Source organism: Pelobates fuscus, chromosome 1, assembly GCF_036172605.1.
Source record: "Pelobates fuscus isolate aPelFus1 chromosome 1, aPelFus1.pri, whole genome shotgun sequence".
Classification (NCBI taxonomy): Eukaryota; Metazoa; Chordata; class Amphibia; order Anura; family Pelobatidae; genus Pelobates; species Pelobates fuscus.
Genome location: NC_086317.1, coordinates 300,630,190 through 300,657,906, shown reverse-complemented (window position 1 = coordinate 300,657,906; position 27,717 = coordinate 300,630,190). Strand labels below are relative to the sequence as shown.

The 27,717-nt window shown below is 40.5% G+C and overlaps 2 protein-coding genes across 4 annotated transcripts in view; one reads left to right on the top strand and one right to left on the bottom strand.

Moving 5' to 3' along the window:
• GK (glycerol kinase) overlaps positions 1 to 2,539 on the top strand; it is a 60,871-nt gene extending 58,332 nt beyond the window's left edge. For all 3 annotated transcript variants that reach the window (XM_063457927.1, XM_063457936.1, XM_063457918.1), the window contains one exon: positions 177 to 2,539. In XM_063457927.1, the coding sequence (XP_063313997.1) occupies positions 177 to 187 (11 nt within the window). In that variant the 3' untranslated portion in view covers positions 188 to 2,539. The remainder of the gene's footprint in view (positions 1 to 176) is intronic.
• Positions 1 to 27,717, bottom strand: part of TASL (TLR adaptor interacting with endolysosomal SLC15A4) — a 358,686-nt gene that overhangs the window by 161,653 nt on the left and 169,316 nt on the right. The gene's annotated exons all lie outside the window — the stretch shown is intronic.

Sequence of the window (27,717 nt, the reverse complement as noted above, 5' to 3'; positions counted from 1 at the left end):
AAGAGCTACATTAAGCTATAGTTGTTCTGGCGACTATATTATCCCTTTAAGATATGTCTTGCATTTGAATATTACATTGTCTACTTGTGATCTATATAAATGTATACCATTGAGAATATTCTTTGAAACTAACTTAATATTTTTTCTTTTCTTTTTTTATATACATTTTCTTTTAGGTGGGAAATAGCTATTCCATTGTCTTCTCTTTCCTATTGGTTAATGGTTGTTTGGGGATTCTTCGTTTGCCAGTATGAAAATGGGATTTTGTGCTACTGAGTAAAATTGCCAAACTTGAAACATAGGACTATAGGAATCTAGTCCTCCAATTACAGCTGCTATATCTGTGTTTGCAGTTAGAGGAACGTTCAACTTGTTTCTTAACGTTGTTATGGACACAGTATTGCAGCCAGTCACAGGATAATTCTAAATCACTCTGTTGATGAAAATGTAGAGAATTCTAACTGCAGTGATTTTTCACTAGCTGTCTTATGAGGATTCATTTGCACTTGAAGGTTCTTAATCAAATCCTCAGGGTCATTGACCTTTTTGGACATTAGACTAGGAAAATAATTGTACAGATATTTTTGAAGATACTGTAATATTTTGAATGTTAATTTAAATTAACTCGTTAGACTAAACTAATTATAATTGGAATTTAAGAAATGGGAAATCGGTGATTTATTCTTTTAAATCATTCATTTTAAATTTATATTGTGTTTTTTTTTATGACAAAAGGTGGTATGTGTGTGTCTAAGTGCTTGTATGTATAATACATTGTGTGTATGTGTATATAAATAATATGCATACATATGTGCCCACATTTTCTAACATATAATTAGGCCAAATGGAGTTAAGTGATTATTGCCAGGGTAGTAGCAGTTCCTAACATTTTAGATCAGTGGTTCCCAAACCATCTCCACAACCCACCAACAGTCCAGGTTTTGTCATTATCTCCATTGGAATAAAAAAAGGGAAATAAATAAATCCTTGATTGTTGGTGGGACAAAGAGTACTGGTTTGAGAACCACCGTTTTAGATAATTTCATAACCTGTACATAGACATCACATACCATTGTATTTTATTTACACACACTAATTTTTGAATGCCTTTAAATTAAATTGTTGAGCTTTATGATTTAATTATACACATCAAAATTCCTGAGCTCTGGAGAAAGGAGGACACTAAGGTGGCAAACAGGAACACTAGGATAGATAAGTAGGACAGAAGGATGATATGTCCACCTACTCCCTAAAGGTAAACTTGGTAGTTATACATGCCTGAATCATACACATGTTTAATTGTACAAATGTATGAAGGGGGCATAATTTTATTGCTTTTGTAAAATGCAATAAAAATACCTTCATAATATAAATGTTACTGTTTTCTGCGCACAGGTGATTTAAAAACATTCACTCAGGTATTTATGGTATTGTATCTGATCTGTGCTAATGCACTTAGACACCACTAGTTTAACTATAGAGCTGCATTAGAGATTCTATGGTGGGGGTATCACAAGTGCTCTTGGCACTTCCTTAGCAAATGTCAATGGTGGGAACTAGAGTTTAACGTGTTTAAGATTCTTGTTTGTACAGCCTATAGACTGTTGGGTCTTTTATAAATAATATATTTCTTCAAAGTGTGTCTGCCCTCCTATTAATGTTGTTGAGTGGATGTCACAATGTTCTGGTTGCATGTTTACCATAAGGTACTAAAAATAATGAAATGGTTTGGTCACACGATTTTCTGTAATGAAGGCATACATGACCAACACAAAGTAACGGTTTAAAGTATTGTGGTTAGGGGCCTTGTTGTATTGTTTTGGAGCTGTATTCTATGTGCTTACCAAGTGACACAGAAAATGGTAAAGCCAGAGCTGTTGCTTGTTAAAATAAAATGGGTAAAGTAAGGTCTCGGACTAAGCTCTGATCAGAGTTATCTAAAGAATTTACAAGTAGAGCATGTCTGAAAAGAGGACGCACTGGAATATTTATTATATGGATATGGAGAAAAGAGTGGATGTAGTGCCCATACAGATTGTAAATTGGATGGACTGAAATGAAGATCTTTATGGGCCCTTTCTAAATCTCAAGTTTGGAGGACCCAACCCTCTTTGTAATAATACAGGTTGGAAATCATTACAGTGACACAATTGTCTGTATTGGCATTTAAAATAAGTTTGCTCTTATAGCATTGTTTATGATGACAGGCACCACTACAGACCAGGGTCCACTTCTGCATCCAGTGCTGCAAGAAAGCTCAGGTACAGCAATTCACCTTATGGAGTAGGCTAAAGGTTAATGAGGACTTGGTGACAGGCAGTACCTGCCTTCAAGATCCTGTGCACTGTTAACGTTCATCAGTCTCATTCAAGCATTTGCTGGTTCTTAGGACGACCTAGCCACAAAATAATTCTCTCAGAAACACATCTTTACTTACCTGGGAAGCTGCTTTGAAAGATGGCTGTCTTTAAAAATATTCTGCAACTATTATTTATCTGTTATGTCTTTTGGATTAATGGCAATAAATATTTTTGTTAAAGATGTTTAGTTTGTCATTCATTTAGTCTAAGTGAATCTAATATGTAAATAAAAAGGACACACTCACTAGTACTTTTTGTCATTTTATTTTTAAAACCGCTTTTAATTTTGTACACACCTAGAAATCAGATAGGCATCTTAATAGACTGTCTTCGTGAAAGATTTTCTTTACAAACTTTTATTTTTTTTGATCCAACTAATGCAGAATAACAAACATGTCTCTTTACTTTCCAAAAATGTAAAATTCCAAAAATCACTACTCCAATTTACAACTATAGATGTTTGTTTTTGTCAGGAAAAGTAAGTTTTTATAGAAATCTCATTTTCAATGCATGGCTGCCATGGTTTCCATTAAGAAAAGGGTTGGTAACTCTTTTTATTTTTTTTTCCTCTTTTTTTACCTAGGAACAGTTAGGAGGGCGCCTTACAATGGTATTCCCAAAACATGTTCCCCATAAGTAACATTGACATATTATAAATCTCTGGATAGGGCCAGTCCCAATGTCCAAAAAGTGCCAGATTAGGAGGCACCCACCCTGAGCAATTACCTAGTAAAGTTTGACTGGGCTGCGGCTAACTTATGGTTCAACACAGGGTTCCAGGCTGCCGTTGGGTAGGTGCCGGTCAAGAGTAGCAAGTACCCGGGGCTGTTTGGAAGGAAAGTCCCCAGGGTTCTTGGCGTTGTTTGATAGCTCATCGCCTTTTCTACTTCTTAAATTAGTGCTTTGCTGAGTTGGTAGCCAAGCATTGTTTAATTGAAGTTGTACCGTCTGAAACAACCTATAGTTCCAGATGGTCGGCTATGATTCCCGCTGGTGGGCTGAGGCTTTCCCGGGCAGGCATGCGATATCTCTGGTTTAAAATCAGAGTGCTTGCCTGTGTTAAATGTGCTGCTTCTGGAGGGGAAGAAAATAGTGTAATTGTGAACTCTTTTGGGGGAATTTTTTTTAAGAGTTCTGCATCGTTGTCAGTGTGACCAGACCAGACTTTGTCACAAAGAAACTGTATAGGCACCCTTGACTACTACATCTCAATGAAGTGGTTTGAGTCCCCTCCTTTTTTAACTATATGTAGCTGAAAGCCATCCTATGGGAAAGAATTGGACTAGCTAAGACCATTGATCTCGATAATTTCAGTCAAAGAGGTGGGGCTTCACAGAGGAGACTGACACAGGGAGAGGGAACGGGTAAAAACACAATTTTAACACTGGCAGCGCGGACTCTGTCATCAGAATACAATCCTACCCCTCTGTGTCTGTGACTCGTCACTTTTACTGCATAAGTGTCCACTCTGCCCATTTGTTCTCCCAGGTCGATAAAAACCCTGCTCACAAACCAAGGAGAGAGAGAGAGCTTGGAGAACAGGTCTCCTCTGCCAGGGTGCCGAGCAGGTCCTTAACGTCACTCTGTCCTGTTATTTTTTTGTTTTCTTCAGTGTACCTTTCCTTCAGTGTGCTCTATGTCTTATGATTATACTCCACCCTTGCCACTTGCCTTTATTTATATTTATCTTTTCTTCTTTGTCTAGATATCAATAATCTGTTGTTGCAATTTTGTTTACCTCTGTCAATTAAGTCTGAAGTTTGGTCTTCCGTGGGATTATTTGGACTCGTGAATTGTGGGATTATTAGGTTGTTAATGGGATTTTGCTTGACAACTGTCACCTCAAATATGTATTTTTACTATAATCACCCTTTCACCAAGTTTTGAAACAAAATAGATCTAAAAAAAATTATGGGGTCGGAGCTAGCTTTCAGCCCAAATAGACACCGGTCCATTGCAGCACCAAAGTGTTAGATTCTGAGCTCCACAAGGGGATCTCTTACATAGTTACATAGTTACATAGCTGAAAAGAGACTTGCGTCCATCAAGTTAAGCCTTCCTCACATTTGTTTTTTGCTGTTGATCCAAAAGAAGGCAAGAAACCCAGTTTGAAGCACGATTTTGCAACAAGCTAGGAAAAAAAATTCCTTCTTGACCCCAGAATGGCAGTCAGATTTATCCTTGGATCAAGTAGTTATTGCCCTAACTACTGAAAGATTATATCCTTGAATATTCTGTTTTTGCAAGTATGCATCTAGTAGCGGTTTTAACATCTGTATGGACTCTGATAAAACCACTTCTTCAGGCAGAGAATTCCACATCCTTGTTCTTACAGTAAAAAAAAACCTTTCCTTTGCTTTAGACGAAATCTTCTTTCTTCCAGTCTAAACACATTGCAGAGCCGAAGGTGGGAACATGCTCCTAACACGATGGGGCGAAAATGAAAAAGCTGCAGCCTGGTTGGCATTGGTTTACCGCTGATATTGGAGACTTACTGCAGAGGCCACATGGCGAGCTTAGGCCTGATATGGCGGCCAACATAGATAATTTCTCTGATCTCTCTGAGGACCTTCCCCTCCACAACACAGAAAATCTTGACTACAGGGGACTACCCAAGCCCCCACAGCCAACTGCGAGACCATTTCCTCCAGTTAACAAAGAGATACTCACTAATCTCTTGATGGAATTCTGTCAGAATCAATAAGCTGAAATCTCCCAAGTCGGGGAGGAGTGTAGGGAGTTTACCACGCGCCTCACAGATGTGGACCTCTGAAACATATATTGCTCAAGTCGCAGAGCTCCAGAAACGGGTACTTGATCTTCCTTTGGCCCAAGCCACCATAACACACCAGCCCTGGAGGACAAGATACAATTGAAGCTTGTGAAAATCAGTTGTCTGTATGAGGTTACCTCGACAGAACTGCTAAATTTTCTCCGCAGGCTGTTTGCGGCCTTACTGCCCCCAAAACAACCAAAAGATACATTTCTGGATGGGATGTTCCACAGCTGACCACAGCTACAGCCACAAGTGAGCTGACTACATTTCAAAATGGGCAGGACAAAACTGCTTTCATGAACGCAGGGAAGACCCCTTACCGTTTTGAGGACATGGAACTCTCCTCCTTCACAGATATCTCCCAAAAAACCCTGCAGTGGAGGAAGACTCTGCGACCCCTGACGTCTACTCTGGCAACTAAGGGATTGAAATACAGATGGCGTTCACCGCGATTGCTTCTTATCCAGCACCATGCTGCAGAGCATAGGGCATACTGTGGATGCTGTCCTGGCTGCCATAGGCTTAAGCCTCACCTCTCCACCCACAACCACAGTTTGGGACCCAGCTCCTGTCGTCCCATTCATTCCAGCATCCAGTGGAGTATCTAGGGTGGCAGTCACTTGACTTTTTTTGTATTTTTTGTTTCCATTTAATTTTTACTCTACCTACCACACACCATGATTTTGAGGCCAATAAAGGCATACACCGAAATATCCCCAGCTATTGGGGCGCCCACATGTAAAATGTAGTTAAGTAAACATAATAGTAAAAATACTGGGAGCTGACGGTTCTTTTTAGGAAAGAGTGAAACAATCCCCAAATTCAGTAAATTAGCTACATATTTCAGAGAATTAAAAATAGACTTGTGCACAAGTCACATGTTGCAGACAGCCACTAGAGGCTCTTTCCTGTAAAAAAGGTTAATGCAGTGGCGGAACTACTCGCAGTGTGGTCACTGTAGATTCACCGGGGCCCACACACTTGGGTGGCCTATGTGTTCCCAGAAGGCAAGGTGCACTGTGACCCTTTAATAGCACAAGCATGGTCCTACATGCTTGGAAACCTGCACTGACCGTCACTTCTTCCCAGATGACAGACACAAGGGAGGATTGCCGAGAGGAGGCTGAGCAGAGTGGGGGATCATCAGACTCCCAACAGCCTAAGACATTCGTCTGGATCCCAGGGATGCCAACCTCCTGCACCCAAAAGGTAGGAAACTTGAGGGTGGCTTAAAATATGTATATATTTTGCCTGTATGTGTGTCTATGTATGTGTCTGAGTGCATGTGTGTCTGTATATCTTTCTATGTGTCTGTGTGTGCATATGTCTGTATATCTGTGTGTGTGTATCTGTATGTGTGTCAGAATTTGTATGAGTTTCGTGTAAATCTGTGTGTCTCTGTATCTGCATCTGTGTCAGAGTATTTGTGTGTGTGTGTTAGTGTGTATTTCTAATGTGTGTGTCTGTGTATCTGTATGTCAGTATTATCTGCATGTAGTAGTGAAAAAGTGGTCTAGGCCCACCTGGAGGTTTCTTTGATAGGCAGTTATATTTGGAGTGCAGAATAAAATACATTTGAGCTCCCTTGAGCCTTTGTCAAGTTATTAGTGCAATGAACCCATATACATATCCATTTCTATTAAGCAATTAACCAATCAATGCAGTGACAGATAATGAAAGTGTAATCGGCAAAAACATTTCACATGTGTAAAAGCAAACCTCATATACACTCACAGAATTCCTGTGGGAATGTGGGAGATTCTAAGATTAACTTAAAAACACCGCCTTAATTGCATTGGTGGATCAGTGGTTGTAATACAAGTCCTCCCTGCAAAAAAAATCCAGTTTTGTGGGCGGTCCTGGTTACATGCTGTGTATCTGTGTAATCAGATGTGTGTGTGTGTGGGTGTGTTTGTGTATATGTATATGTGCATTCATCTCCGCATTTAAACATCAACACTGCATTCAAAAACACCCCTACATTCAAAGGCAAACACTACACACACAAAAAACACTAGTTTTAAAAGGCAACAGTTCATAACACTCAACACAATACTACAAATAAATGTACCCCTGCATTCACACACATATACTCCATACAGAAGCAGGTTTACCTAAAAACCATGCTCAATGTTAAATATAACCCTGCAAGGATGGGAAAATAGTAGATCCCCTGCTGGCTAAGCATTGTGGGAGTTGTGCAACAAATGGAAATCTACCTATTTTTTTCCATCCTTGCGCTAGGGGGGCTAAAAACATCTTGTACCAGGGTCCTCTCTAGTGTAGTTCTGCCACTGATCTAATGTGCATGCGACACTGCAAACAAATGGGAGAGGGGAGTATTTTTTTTTTAACCCTTTAATCACCAGGTGAGAGGCTGCGGACAGAGAGGAACATATAACGTGAGGAATACATTTTTGTCTATCCCACAATTAACAGGCATTTGATTCGTTCACCACAGCTGAATAGTATTTGAGCACGAGTCTAGAAAACAGGGGAGGAGTGGACCCCCTTGCTTGGTGTAATAAACATCACAAGGCATGATTTGGTATGAAAAGTTGTTGCAAGGGAGGAACCCAGTGTTCTTCACTCCTGTCCTCATCCAGTAACTATCAACAGGCCAGAATTTCATGAAACCTCTGCTTTAAAACATGTCACATATTCAGCACCAGTAACTGAGACAACGGTGCATCACATTTTTCTATCTTAAATATAACCCATTCCTAATCATATACATTTTATTCTATGCATTCCAGTAGTATTTTTAAATACAGTAATATTTTCTTCAAAATTTGGATTAACAAAACCATTTTTAAAAAAAAAAATTTTTAAAGTGTAAATTCCACGTTAATAAATTGCAAATGATAAAAATTAATGTTTTTCCCTTTTTGTTTTTGAAGCCCGGACCAAGAGTAAGTGAACAAAATCCCTTTTCATCTATTTTCTCCAACCTTGCTGTTTAAATGTTAAGCTCTCCAGGGCAGGGATTCAGCTCCTGACAGCTTTTCGCTTGTTTCTTTAGCATTTGTCCTTTCACTGACCTTGCGTTTTCTTGCTGCATTGATGTTTGTGTTTTGTATTTCAATTGATTCAGCATCAGCACCATATAAGAATAATGAATAATAATTCCGTAACATGAGCAATCTACTTGCTTCTGAGGTGCATGTCTTCAGAAAGAATTTGGGTAATTAACAATGTCAAATAATCTTTCAAAAGAGTAGATAAAGCAAGTGGTAAATTACTCTCTACAACGTCTTTGTCCACTCCATTAAAAGAAGAACCGTCAGGAATAATATGTAGACGAGAAATATGTTTGCTAGACTTCTCAGTATCAAGGATTTATTATGTTGTTGTTTTAATGGGTTAAGTCCACTTCATTAATCCCTTCGGTACAACAACATGTAGACAGAGCATTTCTTTTGTTGGGTTTTTTTATATTTAATTTTTATTGAGATATATCACATTCTTACATCAACTTCAATATAAAAACTGGTTCCGCATCCCTTAACAACATTGCACAATATTACAATATGGTACAATAACTCGTGTTTTTTGAGTTACATAAATCACAAAAAAGCTTTCAGTGTGACGAAAAAATGAAACTTCAATACTTTTAAACCAAAGATTTCCGGGTAAAATCATCTAGTAAACAGAGACAGGTAAACACCTAGTGGCACGTGTCATATATGTAAAGGGGGAAAAACATCTGCTTGCAGAACCAGATTTGAAAGAAACTAAAAAACATTTTTTCACTGTAAATTAAGACAAAAATATAGCTGTAATAAAGCTAGTGCCATTTATGCTGGTATTTTGCTAGCTCTCAGGGAGGCCGTTTTTGGTATGAATGGTGTGGCCCTGTCCATGGACCAGGTCAGTTCACTGCTAGTATTTACCCTGTAGGTTTTTCCAGCTCCTGAATCATAGAAGATGCTTCCGATGGGTGAGTAATAAGATAAGTCTTGCTGCTTTTTTCCTCTAAGAACAATAATTCAGCATTAGCAATTTAGCTTGTTTTGGTGGCAGCAAAGTAGAGATGAGTCTAGTTAGTGATGGCTTCAGTGATCCACCTGAACTGTATATCTCTGGCCTTGGTCTTGTCCTCCAGAGTGGCCATGGTTTTGTACGGAGTTGATGGCTGTATCAGTTACCATCTGTGCCACCTTTGACTTCCCCAAGTCTTTTTCCACAGCCAGTATTTGGCTAGTAAGAGTGGCCACCTCTTCCTGCACCACTGCCATGTTCTCCTGATACCTACATAGTTGTTTAGGTTAAAAACAAAGTCCATTACGTTCAACCGTGAATCCCAATCTTTAATACTGTTGATCCAAAAGAAGACAAAACTCCACAATAGCAATCAGATTTGTCCTTGGATCAATAACCTGCTTACATACATAACAATTATATCCTTGAATATTATCTTTATGCAAAAAATATCCAAGCCTTTTTTTAAATTTTCTATATAATCTGAAACAACCTCTTTAGACAGACAATTCCACATCTTTATTGTTCTTACTGTTAAGAACCCTACCCTATGCTTTAAGCAAATACACCTTTCATCTGGTGTCAATGGATGACCTCTTGTCTGTTGTATATTCCGGCAGATGAAAAACATGGGTTGCATAGCACACACTAATAAGGACCCCATCTCTGATGGCTTTACCATAATGGCTCCCCATCATTCGAGACACTGTTCTAGCATAGCTGGAAGAGGTTCCACAATGTTAGTGGAGGTGTGTTGCTAATCCATAACCTCAGCATGTAGCAGAAAATATTTATACTGTCACAGCTTGAGACATCTGATGTGCACTGCTGCCCTACCCTAAACTGACACAACATTCCTTGCATCTTCTACTACACATTTTTTTTTTTTTTTATTCAATGAAAATATTAATTCCTTCTTAATAACCAGGTGTTTGGGTCACTAGCAAGCTTCATTTTTCTCAGCATATGAGCATATTTAAAGAGTTTTAATGCCTTCCCTTTACATTTCAAGATTGGTCTAATTTTGCAAGAAGCTGACATTTATTGGCCTATAAAACTCTCAATATTCATATCCGGTAGCACAGCATGATAATTGGTCTGTGATTGTGGACAAGGATTGGTCAGAAAACGCTTCCAAGAAATAGTTGCTGAAATGTAAATGGCTGCAGCGTTACGCTACAAACCAATGATCGAATAATTCTGAACAAAACTAATTCAGTGACCCATTCACTTATTGGGCCATTTATTCATATAGTGATCATTATTCAACTTCGGACAAAATGGATGAAAAATAAAATTTCCTTTCATTTTGCAATTAGTTAAAAAAAAAAAAATGATTGCACATGTCTAATTATTCGTTAATACTTTTTCACCCAGACCACTTCAGCTCAATGCCAGGTCCCCCAGGTTTTAGCCCTTCACATGTAAACATAACAGTTTCAGAGAAACTGCTATGTTTACATTTGGGGTTAATCCAGCCTGTAGTGGCTGTCTTCTGGACAGCCACTAGAGGTGCATCTGCGACGCTGGAGGCGAATTTCTCCTCCATCGCGCAGAGCTTCCATAGGAAAGCATTGAGAAATGCTTTCCTATGGACACTTTGAATGCGCGTTCGGCTCCAGTGACGTCGGACAGGGGAGCTGACGTCGGACGAGGAGGAGAGGTCACCAGCGCCGAGGGAGCCCGGCGCTGGATTAAGGTAAGTGGCTGAAGGGGTTTCAACTCCTTCAGCGCCACAGTAGGAGGACCCTGAGGGTGGGGGCACCCTCAGGGCACTATAGTGTCTGGAAAACCATTTTGTTTTCCTGACACTATAGTGATCCTTTAAGTGGAATAATTTATTATAAAAAAATGTGTTTTTGTTTTTAAATAAGTTCAGCCTTCCTTACATATGTGGAGGGAGGCTGAACTTGATGGACGCAAGTCTCGTTTCAGCTATGTAATTATGTTGTTGTTTTACAGTATACAATAGGCACATGTTTGTATGTTCAGCATTTACAATAATTTCAGTGGTATTTGTGTCCTTTCTCTTTTTAAAGGACGGTGTTGGTTTGCATGGTCTGTGTTTTCCTTTTATAGCAGATGCCAAAGAAATACAATCTTAGCTGTAGAACTGAAATGTTTATTTGGTCATCTGGCACATAGAATTACACAGAGCGACTTGGCGGGTCTGTAGATTTGAGCAAATAGTATCATGCCCTTAATCCCAATGATACATAGACATTTGCACAGATGGACTTTTCAAGAGAGAATGTTGCAAAAATCAGTCCTTTTTTTTTTTTTTTTCCTTTTTTTTTTTTACAAGCACAGATTGACAATCTAATGGATGTTGTGATAAAGAAAATACCAACCTACTTTGGGTAACATTTTTAAATTGAAATTATCTAGAATATTATGCTGTGCTTCGATTTTTCTGTTAAATAGAACAATATACAGCTTCCCTTTAACAACGTCCCCTCTCCAAAATGAGTAAATAAAAGACTGAAGCAATGTAAAATATAATTTAGTCCATAGAATACAACTCTTACTTTACTTGATTTTTACTGAGCAAGTAATATAGTTTGAACACTTTGGATCCAAATCTCAAATTTACATTTACAAGTGATAGGGGCATGGTACCGCTCTTGGATGTTCAGGTTACTGGAGTGAATAACAAACTCTGTAGCCACATTTATTCTAAACCAACAGATAGAAACAACCTACTTCAATACGATTGTTTTCATCCAGAACACTTTAAAAATGGTTTGACATATAGTCGACTCCTACTTGTTAAGAGGATAGTATCAAAAAAGACAGAAGTAGACACTGGTTTGGACTACATGTGTAAAAACAAATTTTGGAGAGAGGATATCCACCATCTCTATTAGAGAAACATAAGGATAAGGTGCAGGGACTTTCAAGGGAACAAATGTAACATACTACTATTACCATTTACTAATACCATGTATTCTCCCTTATAACCCCTTAAGCTCAGACATTAAGAAGATAGTACTCAAACACTGGAATGTCTTCCGAGGAGATATGAATTTACCATCGGAATTCAATAGTCTCCCTTTTTTTTCCTATCAGAGAGTGAAAAGCCTGAAAGACATTCTAGTTAAGTATGATAAAGGTAGTTCTAAAAAACATTTTTTTTTTTTAGAACCTAAGAAAAGGCACTTTCCCGTGCTTAGGGTGTTCGAACTGCACCAGCATAATCAAAGGGGGAACATTTTATGCTCCCACATACATGTAAAAAGTACCCTATTAATGATTATTACACGAGTAATTCGGATTTCGTAATCTATATCCTGAAATGTCCATGTGGATTGGTCTATGTGGGAGAGCCCACCAGACGAAGGTTAGTATTGCCGAAAACAAGAGGAGTATCAGGGCGGCACTGCAGACTGGGAATTGTATGGCACCGGTACCGCAGCATTTTAAGCAATGCGTACATAATGTAAATCAATTAAGATATCAAGTTATTGATGGGGTCCACCCACTCAGGAGGGGTGGCAATAGGCAGAGGCTCCTTATGCAGAGAGAATCCAAATGGATTAGCACTCTTAAGACCCTATATCCTATGGGCCTCAATAAAGACTATGATTTCAAACATTTTATAAGCTTTATGTGATAAGGGTTCTCAGGAAAGACTGGGTGACAATGTTGTCTGACGGACTAATATGTTCTTGATTGCATATGTGCTTTGTCTTAGGAATATAATGGTAAATGTTCCCAAAGGGAACCAAAGTATTGGAATGACACTCCTGTATAGAGTTGTAAATAAATCAGATCAAGTTCCACAATAGATAAAATGTGCATGATTAAAGTGTTATAAAGAAAGTTAACACTTCATAATACTATTCCACAGCTAATCCAATTGCTTAATCATGAAAAATGCCTTTATTATTGCTAGGATTGCGTGGTATGTCTACTAATTGTTAAAAAGTAATGACAGCGAAAGTGGGGAAGTAATTTAGACAGTGCTAGCGGAGGAGGATGAAACCAATCCTCAAAGCCACTTATGTAAAGATTGAGGGTAAATCCTCCCTAGAATATCTCATAGTGACCTCAACTCCAAATCATATGAGGGTCTAGAGTATATTTATCTCTACTGAATATGGGGATTAGAATAACCTTTATAAACAGGCTTGAAAAGAGGCCAACTTCTAGGACATCTAATCATAGTCTCTACTAGAAGTTATTGTATGGAGAGCTGTGTCCCAGGGTTTCCAAAAATGCCATTGGCTTAAGCCCCATGAGTACTCATATAAAGAAAAAACATGTGCAGTTCTCTTCATAAACAACACAGAATATGCGATCTACGGTATAAAGGGAAAAGATGAAATCTGTGAGGGAGGTAGCAATCGTTAAATGACCACTATAGTGCCAGAAAAACATACTAGTTTTCCTGGCACTATAGTGCCCTGAGGGTGCCCCCACCCTCAGGGACCCCCTCCCGCCGGGCTGGATGGAGAGTAAAGGGTTAAAACTTACCTTTATTCCAGCGCTGGGCGGGGAGCTCTCCTCCTCCGATCCTCCTCCTCTCCTCCCATTCGGCTGAATGCGCACGCGCGGCATGCTTTCCTATGGACGCTTGCGTGCTCACACTGTGATTTTTCACAGTGAGAATCACGCAAGCGCCTCTAGCGGCTGTCAGTGAGACAGCCACTAGAGGATTTGGAGGCTGGATTAACCCATTTATAAACATAGCAGTTTCTCTGAAACTGCTATGTTTATAAAAAAAAATGGGTTAACCCTAGCTGGACCTGGCACCCAGACCACTAAAAGTGACATACTTATGAGCACACTAAAATCCCATCACCTAAAGCCCTAAAGATAAGTGAAAATAAAGAGATAAGCATATAAAAACGTCCGGCGCGCATTTTGGTGCTACAGTATTGCGCCTTCGTCCGGGGCTAGTAAGAGTGTCTTCCCCATAGACATAGAATGCATAGACGCCGCACGTCTATGGCATTCTGTGCTGAGCGGCGAGAAATGCGGCAGCCATCTTGGACCGGTCGCCGCTCTACTGAAGCTATTGAAGAACACTTAGAAAGTTCATCTCACTAAAGGTAAGTGAAGGACTGGGGGGCACTTATAGCCCTTAATGCCCCTACTCCTTAATACCCCTACCCCTACCCCATGTCATTAATGCCCCTACTCCTAATCCTTAATACCCCTACACACACAGTGTTAATACCCCTATCCCAGCGCACACAGTCCTTAATACCCCTACCCCAGCACAGGGGTATTAACACTGTAGGGGTAGGGGTATTAACACCATAGGGGTAGGGTATTAAAGACTAGGGATAGGGGTATTAACACTGTGTGTGTAGGGGTAGGGGCATTAATGACATGGGGTAGGGGTATTAAGGGCTATGAGTGCCCCCAAGTCCTTCACTTACCTTTAGTGAGATGGGCTTTCCAAGTGTTCTTCAATAGCTTCAGTAGAGCGGCGACCGGTCCAAGATGGCTGCCGCATTCCTCGACGCTCAGCACAGAATGTGGCGTCTAGGTATTCTATGTCTATGGGCTTCCCTAGTTTCTGGTTTTAAAGGATTCGCACCAAATAATAAGACCCGCCCCGTCTCAATACGGGATATGTGTCAGAAGGAGAAGAGAGCCTCCTCTATCAGCGTACGGTAAATATGTGCCGCTGATCTAGATAGCTGTACTGTAAAACTACTGCCCACAAAAGCCCAAAGTAGATTCATGAAAGAAAAGTTAATACTCTAACCTATACACATTATGGCAATCTTCTGCTTCACGCAATTATGATGATTGAATATTTATGTACTTTTAGTCATACATTTGTAGAAGACTGAAACCAGCCTTCTTGGACTGAATGTGTCTGTCTTATAAAAACTTTTCAGGGAAGTATATTCCCATGTTTCATTGTTAATATCGAATTAACCTTCACACTAGAGTGTAAAGGCCCCTTTATCCCTCTAATGTAAACCCAATTCTTCTATATCAAGACACACCCTGCTACAGTGTTTAGACAGCTGGCATATAGATAGATCAAGGTGACTATAGTATTAATATAAATAGCATATAATCGTCTGCCTTAAAAAGGGGAGGGGGGAGGGGGAGCGGGCATCAGCCCACTAATAGATTAAGATACTTTCTTTCAGAACTATTTATTTAAATATCTTAGAAAATAGAGATAATACTATATCAATAGGTTAATGCATAGGCTAATAACTATTGGAAAACTACTCATTAATAAATGTTGTGATCCTCTTCCAGTGTCTATTTTCTTAAAGAATAGAAATAAGAGTATTACTGTATCAATGGGTTACTTCATAGGATAATATGAACTTGAGTGGACATTTAGCTAATCTTAGAATCCTAAAGGGGTATGGAGTTTACCCTCCACCATCTAAACAGGGAAGCAACTATTACAAAAAAAATAATAATATATATTTTTAAATTGATAGAAAAAAATAAACTTAGCAATTTAACTAAATAAAAGATTATTCTATACATATAAGTTGTAAAGATGATGTCATAATAGACTAATTGGATATAGTAAATATATGTCTTAGGAATATAACTTTCACACACGGTTTTCTATATACTGTATTCCCATTTGCAGTGTATAACCCAATGACCAGTCTTGGTCCGCCCCACTTGTTCAGTTCCACGGCATACAACATAAATGACCAACTTCTGGTCCGCTACTTGAACTTCTTCAAGGTCTTCCCACATTGGAACCCCACACGAACACGTATATGAAATACTATGTAGGTAAGCATGAAATGTGCCCTATGGGATGTAATTGTTTATAACCATATCTGCCTCCTGTCATGTTATTTCTGTAGATTTCCTCTTTTTTATAAATATTTTTTTATAATTTGTTTTATTTTTTTATTCTTCTCTCTTAATATTTTTCTACTATTAAAATTCCGTGACAGGTAGCTCATTTATTGATTTATTGCAGTTCTCCCTCTTAGTTTGTAGGTGTTATAGGTGTGGTTTGTCAATTGCAGTACTAACAAGCTACATTTATTGTGCATCTGTATTCTTTTGTTTATTAGAGGCTTGTATCCTTAATTCAGAGCACTTGGAAGTAGCCTTGTGTAATATTAAATTAAGGGATCTAATAATTGTATTTCAATGCCTATGTGTATATTTGTTGCATTATCAAGTTTGTCCACCATTAGCCACTGGCACCATTAGACGCAAGAGATATACAGCCTAGTATTGTACTCTAACGGCTGCCGTAGACTTACTGACGTCATCTAGGAATTCTGTTTAACCCCTTAAGGACCAAACTTCTGGAGTAAAAGGGAATCATGACATGTCACACACGTCATGTGTCCTTAAGGGGTTAAAGGACCACTCTAGGCACCCAGACCACTTCAGCTTAATGAAGTGGTCTGGGTGCCAGGTCCAGCTAGGGTTAACTAATTGTTTTATAAACATAGCAGTTTCAGAGAAACTGCTATGTTTATCAATTAGTTAAGCCTTCCCCTTTTTCCTCTAGTGGCTGTCTCACTGACAGCCGCTAGAGGCGCTTGCGTGATTCTCACTGTGAAAATCACAGTGAGAGCACGCAAGCGTCCATAGGAAAGCATTATGAATGCTTTCCTATGTGACCGGCTGAATGCGCGCGCAGCTCTTGCCGCGCGTGCGCATTCAGCCGACGGGGAGGAGAAGAGGAGGATCGGAGGAGGAGTGCAGCAGGAGAGCTCTCCGCCCAGCGCTGGAAAAAGGTAAGATTTAACCCCTTTCCCCTTTCCAGATCCGGGCGGGAGGGGGTCCCTGAGGGTGGGGGCACCCTCAGGGCACTCTAGTGCCAGGAAAACGAGTATGCTTTCCTGGCACTAGAGTGGTCCTTTAATAGATTCCTTATCTCTTTGTGTCCTCAGAATATTAGCACATTTAACTAATTGCCAAAAAATTGACAGGCAGTATTTTATATTGTATACGTATTGTTTGCACTTTATATTATGTCTATAGGTTTACAGGTATTATCGCAGTGGGTGACCTAGGGAAGCATCATGTGATGCCACTTACGTCACTGTTGATGGCCAAAATATGCAGTTTTTTATATAAAGGAGGCATGGTTTTCCAAAGAGGGGGTGCACGCCAAGCTGGTTGACAGGCTCCCTGGCGGGCCCTAATGAGTGGACCATGTACAAAATGCATAGAAATAGGATTCAATAATGTTAATTTAATTATAATAAAATGTAATCTAATTGTAGAAAAACATGCTAAAATGCAGTCACAATTTAATATTCTAAACAGAAAATGCATTTTTCTTTTCTTTTTTTGTGTGTTCTAAACCTGAGATAGTCTAGTATACTCTACGAGCTAAATTTACTTTTATGGAAAATGTTACTGAATCTTATTATTGTTAGATGGGGGGGGGGGGACGGGGGACGGGGGACTGACAAACTCATTTTTATTATTGCAAATAAGCCAGTGACATTGTCGAATAACCCAGTGTCAGCCAGCAAACATACATATGTTTCATTTATGCTGCAGGATTCTTCTAAGCAGGAAGGATGAAAGTTAGGATTTTCGAAAGCCAGCGTCTGCAGTTTTAGATTTCTGTAATTTATTGAAATTCCAAACGTTTAGAAATGAAGCCTGAAAAGTTAAAATGTATTTGCATTTGAAATATAAAATAATTATTCAGCTCTTCAAGAGAAAAAAAAAAAAAAAAGCTTTTAAAGTTTTAGATAAAAAAATAAATATACGTTTAACAGACGTATGAAAGGCCTATAAAGCAGAAAGGTTACGTTTTGTAAAACCACATACAGCATTGTTAGAAACTTTTAGAAACTTATTTTTTTCATGATAGCATCTAAATATGAAGAAAGAGGTGTACACAATTATTTTGTATTAGCGAAAACAATATAATGGAATTCTTATATTTAACTAGGAAAATGTTTATAAAACAACAACAATAAAAAAGAAAACATAATAAATGTAAATTGTATTTTTTGGGGTCAATAATCAAACAATGTGGTAATAAAAAATAATTAAGTATAATGCAATCTTTCTGTTTTATTGTCAAATAAAGGTAGTTAAGTACAACTGCAGCTTCTATTGTATTTGTTCTCTACTTGTAATTTATGGAAAATATCAATAAAGTCACTAAACTAGACTACACTGCAGCTCATGCCTGATGTGGATGTCCAGAGGCGTAACTCTGTTACATGGCACCAGGGGCAGATATGTATTTTGGCAAACAGCACCCCGAGCTATAAATAGTTTTTTATTTTGTGTCTTTATCCACCCACCTCTCCCCAATCCTCTTTTTTTAGGGGAATTACATGCACATACTCACATTCATATTCACCTAAACTTATATACTGTGACAGATCCCCTGTCCATGGATTATCGTTTTCTTTTACTTGGTTCGGTATACAAACACCTTGGTTTGTATACCGAACTATCTACCGAATGGATTGACCACCCAGAACAGTTGTGTGCCACTCATAAACCTGGCTGACCTCTTTTCACACTTTCGAAAACTGCAATTACCAATGTTCTAAGTGGTCGGCTGAGTGTCTGTCGTTCATATGGTTGAACACGAGGCGGCGGCCATCTTTACTTCACGAACTTGGCCAGCGCTGTTTGGTTGTCGAGTTTATGGAACTAAAATCGGCCACTCGGCGGCGTGAACACCGCTGGGACTTCAAGCCCCACACATGTTCTGTTTAATTGGATTCACTAGAGCTGCGTTCGGTAGAAATAAACTCCCAAATGAGGGGCACATGACTGACCCTCATACGAACATATACTTTCTGTATTTTGTTTTATTTTGGTATTCTTGAAAGAGACCGACCACACAGACTGAATCCATGGAACTCTTTTGGGCAGGCGCCTTGTGTGCGGTCGGTCAAAACTGTACCTCAGTGGCGTTTCGACTATATTGGTGGGATCTAAGAGCATTTCAGATTTGTTGGGCGTTCAGATCCAAGCTATCCGGGGATATAGTATTTAAGGGGGTACCACACTGTTAATTATGTGTTTTGGGGTGTTTGAATAATATTATGTATGTACTTTTCTGCAGTCTACTCTCAGGTCCAGTGGGGAATGCCCCTGGAATATGTAAGTAGAAACCCCTTGCATGGGAACTTGTATATAAAGCCAGCTGTGGCTCCCATTAAACCAGTTCAACTTCACCCTCAACACAGAGCCTCGTCTCATGTTTGTAGGGAACTGCTATACCTGCTTCTTTACCGCTTGGATTTCTGCTTGGGGATATTTAGGCACTGCTCATACTAGGGGGAAAGGACCTCTCTGGCTGCAGAAACCCCTGCTCTCACGGGGTTGCCGCCACATATACATACTCATTCATATACACATAGACTCATACAGAGATATAGACACACACATAGACTCACACTCAAATACACATTCATATATACACTTACTTTAAAAAAAAAAATTGGGTGGGGGGGGTCACAGTGAGGACCACCCAGCCTCCCTTTTCATACCTTGACAGGGAAAACTGGAGTGAAACTTAATCTCTCTGGTCCAGTAGAGTGCAACTGAGATCTCTCTTCATTGCAACTAGACTTGTGCACATATTCTTTTCAGCTGGTATGAACTAATGACATGCCTTTTAAACTATGCCAGAACTCATTCAATGAATGGGACTCGACGAGTAAAGGATCAATTCTATTAGGTGAAGAATAAAAAGCATTTGATTAATTCGTACAACACCCACAGTGATGCAGACATGCTGCATTTTCCACCGAACCACCATGGTTCAGAATTCCCCCTTCCCTGGGCTAAGGGAAGGGAAGGGGGAAGAAACATTATATATGTTTACTTTTATATAGCCCATAACCACCACTTCAGCATCTATCCCTCACTACTGCCTTTAACACCTCAGTACAATACCAAACCCCCCACTAGTCATATTGGGCTGAGGGGCAGCTAACTTGAATCTCCTTTCCCATCTTGTACTAAATGGAAATTCCATGTGTATTTCCCACACATTGCCACACACAACACTCAGTGGCCCACACATATCAATCCGAGCTACTCACACAGCTACATATACCACTCGCAGCCAGGGGTGTATTTACCCCGAGGCAAACAAGGCATTTGCCTTGGGTGGCACTTTCTGGGGGGCGGCAAAAAAAGCCGTCTGGCAGCACTCTCCGGGCAAGCGGCGAGGGAGCATTAATCCCCCTGTACAGCTCCCTCGCGCGCACTGCAGTGATGCCGGAACCGGAATATGACGTCATGTTCCGACTACGGCATCACTACATGGCGCGCAAGGGAGCTGAGCAGAGAGCGCTGGGGAAAGTGATCCCTCGCTGACAGCACTGACTGACCGCCTGCCCGCCCTGCAGCCCCACTGGACCCAAGAGAAAGTGTTAATCCACCCCAGCCTTCCCAAAGGTAAGGAGGCTGGGGGGATTGCATTTTTTATTTTTTTTAAAGTGTGTGTGTGTGTGTGTGTGTGTTAGTGAGTGTGTGTGTGTCTGTTAGTGAGTGTGTGTGTGTCTGTTAGTGAGTGTGTGTGTGTCTGTTAGTGAGTGAGTGTGTGTGTGTCTGTTAGTGAGTGTGTAACGATGTGTGTGTCTGTTAGTTTTGGTGTGTCTGTTAGTGAGAGTGTATGTGTGTCTGTTAGTGAATGTGTGTGTCTGCTAGTGACTGTATGTGTCGGTTAGTGAGTGTGTATGTCTGTTAACTAGTGTATGTCTGCCTGTCTGTCTGTCAGTGAATGTGTGTGTCTGACACTGAGTGTGTATGTGTATTTTGAAGGCGGGGCCGGGGGGGGGGCATGGAGGGGGTACGCGTGGGTGCAGGGGGGCGCCTGAGTTTTGTCATGCCTAGGGCAGCACAAAACCAGGATACACCACTGCTCGCAGCTAGCCACACACAGCCGCACACATCACCCACAGCTATGCAGAGGCGGCTATCTAATCAGGCGGCCGCCTAAGGCCTCGTGCTGTTGGGGGCCTTGCGGCTATCTTGGGGCAGAAGGGGTCCGGCAGCTCGCTCAGTATTCCAATCGCAGACACAGGTCTGCACCTCCGCAGTGTGCAGAGCTGCAGACCATGTGTTTCGCGAGTTATGGTCAATCAGAGCATTGCCGCGGGTTACCACGGCAATGCTCTGACCAGGTCTTGCGAGATACATGGTCTGCAGCTCTGCACACTGCGGAGCTGCAGACCGGATATCCTGAACACCGGACCACCAGGAAGCCCACCGGACCACCAGGGAGAGAAACAAGGTATTTCTCCCAATATCCCCCCTATTTTACTCTAGCGCCCCTCTCCCTCCCAGTATCCCCCCTTTCACTCTATCATCCCATCCCAGTATCCCCCTCTTTCATACGATTACCTCCCTCCCAATATCCCCCTCCTTAATACTATCACCACCCTCCCTCCCAGTATCACCCACCTAATACTGTCACACTCACCTTCTCTCACTCTGTCACTCTCCCCCAACCCTGCCACACATATCTTGTCACATTATTGCCTCTATCCCTGTCACACTCTGCCTCACTCACCCCCCCCTTAATCCTGTCATACTCCCTCCTCTAACCATGCTGCATTCACCCTTCACACCAATCCTGTGTTACTCACACTCCCCCAACTATGCCACACTTACCATGATATATTAACCACTCCAATCCTGACACACTCAGCCCTCCTACCATGCCACTATTGCTCTGACACACTTACCTCCACTCGCCCTGTCACACTCCCTCAAACCTCCGTCAAACACGTCATACTCACCCTCCCTCATTCTCTCTCACAACTCCCCCCACCCTGTCACATTTGCCTCCTTCGTCCTGTCACAATCTCCCTGCCACTGGTAATCTTTACTCACTCTGTCACAGTCACCAGCTGAAGACATACATCATACACACTTTAATATTTGGTAAATGATTTTTTAAAAGCTTTTTTGCTCAAATTTCTTTTTTTTTTGTTTCAATAACCCATTCACATCAGTTCTTATGTATATACCACTAGCAGGCTATGCAACCATACCCCACAATTGTGTATAAACGATTGGAATACTTGCAAATTAAATGTATTTATTTTGTTTGCTAATTTTTTTTGTGTGCAAATTATGCAACAACTTCAGCCAGAGAGCTCACAATGCAGGGGCACAGGAAGTAGCGAGACTGCAAGCTTTGACTGCTCCTTATACACACAAAATGCAACACTATTATTTTTTCACTTTGAGTGTTAATGGGGCCTCATGTTTGAGTTTCGCCTAAGGCCTCATAAAGTCTAGAGCCGCCTCTGCAGCTATGCACATATTACACACAGAAATCTACAACGCACACCTCTCAAAAAGCTGCAACACTTAAAGCCATGTTTTGGGATTTGGGCTTGCTACTTTAGTCCTCGTTTTTTTTGTTCTTTTTCCCCCCTCCTTATTCCTTAACCCCTTAAGGACACATGACATGTGTGACATGTCACGATTCCCTTTTATTCCAGAAGTTTGGTCCTTAAGGGGTTAAACGTAGCAGCTATTGCTACTGTATCAATTACATTGGTTGATACAATTGTTGCAATATCAATACCCTCTAATATTGGAGGCCACTAGCTTGCTAAATTTCTGCACTCATATTTTTTAAAAGCAGGCACTATTGGACATAGGGTTCAGTAGCTCATAATATATCACTGTGCTAGTGTGAAGTGTTTTAATTGTTAAATTTTTTGCACTGGAAACCGACAAGAAACCGACAGTAATTTTCACATTTTTGTGTTAAAACAAGTGCCTTATTAAGGTGTCAGTCTACAACCTTCACGAGTGGGCTATTACAGCCTTCATATCACTACTAATTTTATACGTAATGTGTATTTCTATTATTTTTCTTATTTAATAATAGTACTATTTTTTCTTTTCTTTTTTTTATAATTAGTCCCTGTTAATTTGAGTCCGTAAGTGTCAGGATTACTAGTTGATCCATCACGCAGAACTGTATCACACCTAGGACTAAAGATAACGTCTTACCGGACCTTACAATGGCCAAACTTACCAGAGAATAGTCAGAATACTTGCCGAGGTCGGGGACACAGAATGAGACACAACGATGAGGGAAAGCCAAAAGTCAATAACCAGAAATAAACGCTGGTCTGAGTTAAAGCCCATCTCCTTTTCATCCTATCTCAATTTTCTAGATTGCTTTGACACTCCCCCCATACCACTAGTTTAAAATCTCCTCCAACCTTCTAGCCATCCTCTTTTAAACCTTCGTTTTTGTGTTTAAATGAATGTACCTATATTATATGCTCTATATGTACAATCATTTATATTTCATTGTTATTTGATTTGTATTTCAGTTATGCTACTGATGACGTCATTTTGGCGGGATTTTCAAAATTCCAAACATTACTGTATCTTATATAAACCATTGTCATGTCAGGTGTGTCCCTCTTTTTACTATTATCTACTTGAAGAAGCCCTTGCGGCGAAACGCGTTTATATATTAATTTTATTACTTTACAATAAAGAAAATATTTTGGCATAAAACATTTTATAGCCATTTTCATTTCTTTTTCACCGGACTATACATATACTGTCTACCTGACGAGAAGCCTAAAGAATCCTTAGGTGGGGATAATACCACCCAAGCGCCTACATTGAGCAGTACAAGCCTGCTCTATATACTGTGAGTAGTATACTTATTCTCTTTTTACACCTTTTAATTACTATACAGAGAGCACTATATACTTTATTTTTCCTCCCTGGGTTGAATAATACCAACTTGGACGTTGAATCTGAGCCAGATACTCGCCAATCAATATTACTCCGCATATCCTTGAGTGGGGATTATTCCACTTCACGTGCGTTATATCAGAGCTAGGTTCTAGCTCTGAAAAGTGTGAGTAAGACTACTTTTATTTTCTTTACCATTTTATTCATCTATATACTGTGCCATTGGAGTTCCTCTTGTCTTTTTCTCCACATATTACTTCACTAGATTCCAGGACACCTTTGTGAAGACACACCCCATTTTACGCCTCAGAATCCCTGTCCTTATACATGGCATCTACCATTATGGACTTATGATAAGTGTTTTGGACTATTGCCAATTATCCATTTATATTTCATTTAATATTTAATATTAAATTGTACTATTTTATATTATTTATTATATACACCCTTATATGTTTTACTGTATATTTTAGGCGCAACCTTTTTTTGTTCTATATTGCAGTTGTATAGATTGCAGTTGCCTTTTAGGCGGCCGCCAGATCAAAAAGGGTAATCTAGTATCCTCTTAGGCGGCAAGTGCCTTGGCGGAATGCCTCACTATACCTGTTAAAGGAAAAGTAAAGGTAGCTAACGGCCTGAAAGAAACCATAACGTAAACTGTGCCTGTAGGCAGTGGTTAATGGGTAACAGTCCTCATATGGGTGTCCGTGTGGGTTTAAGTCCTTCGCTCCGGTCTGGTCATCCTTCTACCCGGAGTGCTCAGGTAAAGTCCAGGTAGTGGCCGCCGCGCCGGGAGCCAGCCGCTGTCCCCGGGGTATGAAGGGTTTTGCGGTAGCAGGGTTCCAGCTATGGGAGGCTCGCCCTGCCATGTCCTCTCCGTTGGCAGCTAGTGAGTCCTGAGGCAGGCCAAGTTCAGCTAGTAGCCCAGCTGCTTCTTGGAGATCATGAATGTCCTATGTGACATTGTCCTTTAGGACTTGGAGCTTGTGCGCCATCCGCCAGCGGTACTGTATCTTGTGTTGTCTGAGCAGGGCGGTAAGAGGTGCCAGCGATCGTCGCCATGCTAGGGTATAGCCGGACAGATCTGTGTAGAAAGTGAGGTGCATGCCTTCAAAGTCGTATGGCGTGCGATCTCTGGCTGCGGTCAGTATTGCGGCTCTGTCTTTTCCGGTCATTAGGCGAACCACCAGGTCCCTGGGGGTCTCCTTTGGGGCTTTGGGTGACTTGGGGATGCGGAAGGATTCTTCCAGGCCCACTGCCCTTCCCTGTCTTGGGGGCAGGAGTCCTGTGAATAGTCGCCGCAAGAGGTGAGGCATTTCCTCGGCGGGTATGTCCTCCGGGACGCCCCTTATTTTCACGTTCAGTCTGCGCCTCGTATCTTCCATTATGGCTAAACGTTGGTCATAGACTTTATGTTGTTGCTGTAAGTGGGCAATTTCACGTTGTAGTGAGGTAAGTTGCGTGGCATGTTCCATAGGTGGTTCCCTCCAAGTTGCCCAGCCTGCCCGACAGGCCTCGTATGTCCTCGCGGATCTTTGCCGTGTCCACCAGTATAGTGTTCTGGAGGGTCGTCAAGAGTGTCGTGAGGACCTCGGTGGTGACCGGTGAGGTGTCGGGCCCCGTAGGGATCGGTTTAGTGGGTTGCACCGCGGGCATTACTTCTTCTTCATCCTCCTGGTAGAAGTCGTCGCATAGGTCCGAGTAATTCTCGGGGTAGGCGGCCATCTTGGGCCCTGCCGTGCGGCTGGCCTGGCGTAGGAGGTCGCCGATATACAGGCTCTGACATGGCTTGTCTGGCCTTAGTTTTTTTGTTTTCCGACCCATCTCTGTAGTAGAGTGTCAGGGTATTGAGGGGCGTTGTATCCCAAAAAGGGTGATATTTGCCTCGATAGTTAGGAGCTCTCATAAAGCGTGTCTGCTCGGCTTGATAGCTTGGCTCCGCCCCCTTCACTTCATTTCTAGTCAGTTTTATAAACCCGAATCTGCTGGTATGAAGCAAACATTGTTTACAATAAACATTTTTTTGTTTTTTTTAAAGTGTTCCTTATTCATTGACTGTAGTCCTGGTTTGAACTCTCTAAGAAGCATAAAAAAGTCAGCATGCTAATTGCCTCCATAATAATCATTAGATGTGGTAACAAAGGTCATGACTGCTAATGAACGGTTCCTTCAATGCGTGCTCATTGTATTTTTTCATAACTCATTTTTAATCCTTTAAATTTTTGAAACACATTAGTATATCAGCAATGTTAATACAGTCCTCTCTTAAATCCTTAACCCAGAAAATTGCTAAATATATTGCTTATAAGCATTCAAAAATCTATTAAGCAATTGTGTATAAGTATCTGTACTGCATAGTTTTAATTAAAATTAATCCACCGAAAAAGTTAGTCAAAGAAACTGATAATTAAACAATGACAGATGGAAGCTTAATAGCAAGATGCCGGAATCTAATATATATAAATTATGGAATTCCGCACAACAAGTCAGCAAACAGCGTTTTAGTGGGATGGGTAAAGAATACAAAGTCTCAAGTAGTCAAAATATATGACAGCTGTACTTTCTCGCAAGAACAGCTTTTATTGAATGCAATTTAAAGTGCAAAGACATTAATGAAATATATTAATATCAAAGAGAAGTTGAAAACTGCAGAGCACAGTATAGTTAGTACTGGGTTATTAACCAAGAACACCTGTTATGTAGGACATTTAGGAGGCATTCATTGAACAGTGATGATTTTATAAAACTTAAAGGCACACAGGAACCAATATTACAACCGATTCTCTTTGGATTCTCTTTGGAAATAACTCCCTTGTCCCTGTCTCACTTTACTCCACGGTTTCAAAACTGAAAATACAACCCTTGCCTACTGCAATATTGAAGTAGGTCTTACCGGGAGGCTGTGCATCCTCATAGCTTACCTTAGCAGCACATGTTTTATTTATGTGGTCACCCATAGTACTTGTGGTCCTCTGGCAAAAAAAAGTCTTGGGCCAGTCATAGCAACCCTGAATATCACAGGTATTCTCCATGTGACTACATTTTACAAAGAGAAGGGACTTTGGTCCCTAGGAGTCTGGTGGCTGCCGATAGCTCGTTAACAGGTCGAGGGAGAGACCATGTGATTTTGAAAAAATTTACATTAATTGCAAAATCTGCACATTAGCTAATAATTCTGTGAGCAAAATGTATACATTTTGTTTTTGCATTTAGGGAATAAATCTGATATAATTTAACAAATAATCTCAGCTGTATAGCAGGACAATTCGTGAATAACCTAAACACATAGAAAGTTTGAGTGTTACACGATTATTCACAAACGAAAATTCTTATGAAATCAAGATGAATTTCAATTTCACATTTAAGACCAGAGTAGCCAAACTGGAAACATTCTCCAAGTCGACTGCATTCAGTTTGATCCGAATTGTGACTTGTCTGAAATTTGGGTAGTTTGGCGGATCGTCCAAATTCTGTGAGTTTGAAGCACCATAAGTACATTAAACAAAACAAACAAACTGGACATGGTCAGTTTCATTGGATTTGTGATTTGGGTTTCCATCTGTGGCACCGAACAATAGATAATAATTGGGAATAAAGGTGATTGATAGTTAGAGGGCTGTCACTAAATCTTGACTTTATTCACAGATCAAATGAGAGTGAGAAGTGACTATTAGAGGGGAAAAAAGGAGAAGTAAAATATATAGATTTATATAAATATTTAAATAAAGATTTTTATTTACTGCTCTTTTTTTTTGTCAGAGCAACTGCTATGTTTCCAATAGGGTTAATCCAGCCTCTCGTGGCTGTCTCATTGACCACCGCTAGAGGCGCTTCCGTGCTTCTCACTGTGATTTTCACAGTGAGAAGACGCCAGCGTCCATAGGAAAGCATTGAGAAATGCTTTCCTATGGACTTATTGAGGGAGCCCGGCGCTGGAGAAAGGTAAGCCTTTAACCCCTTCCT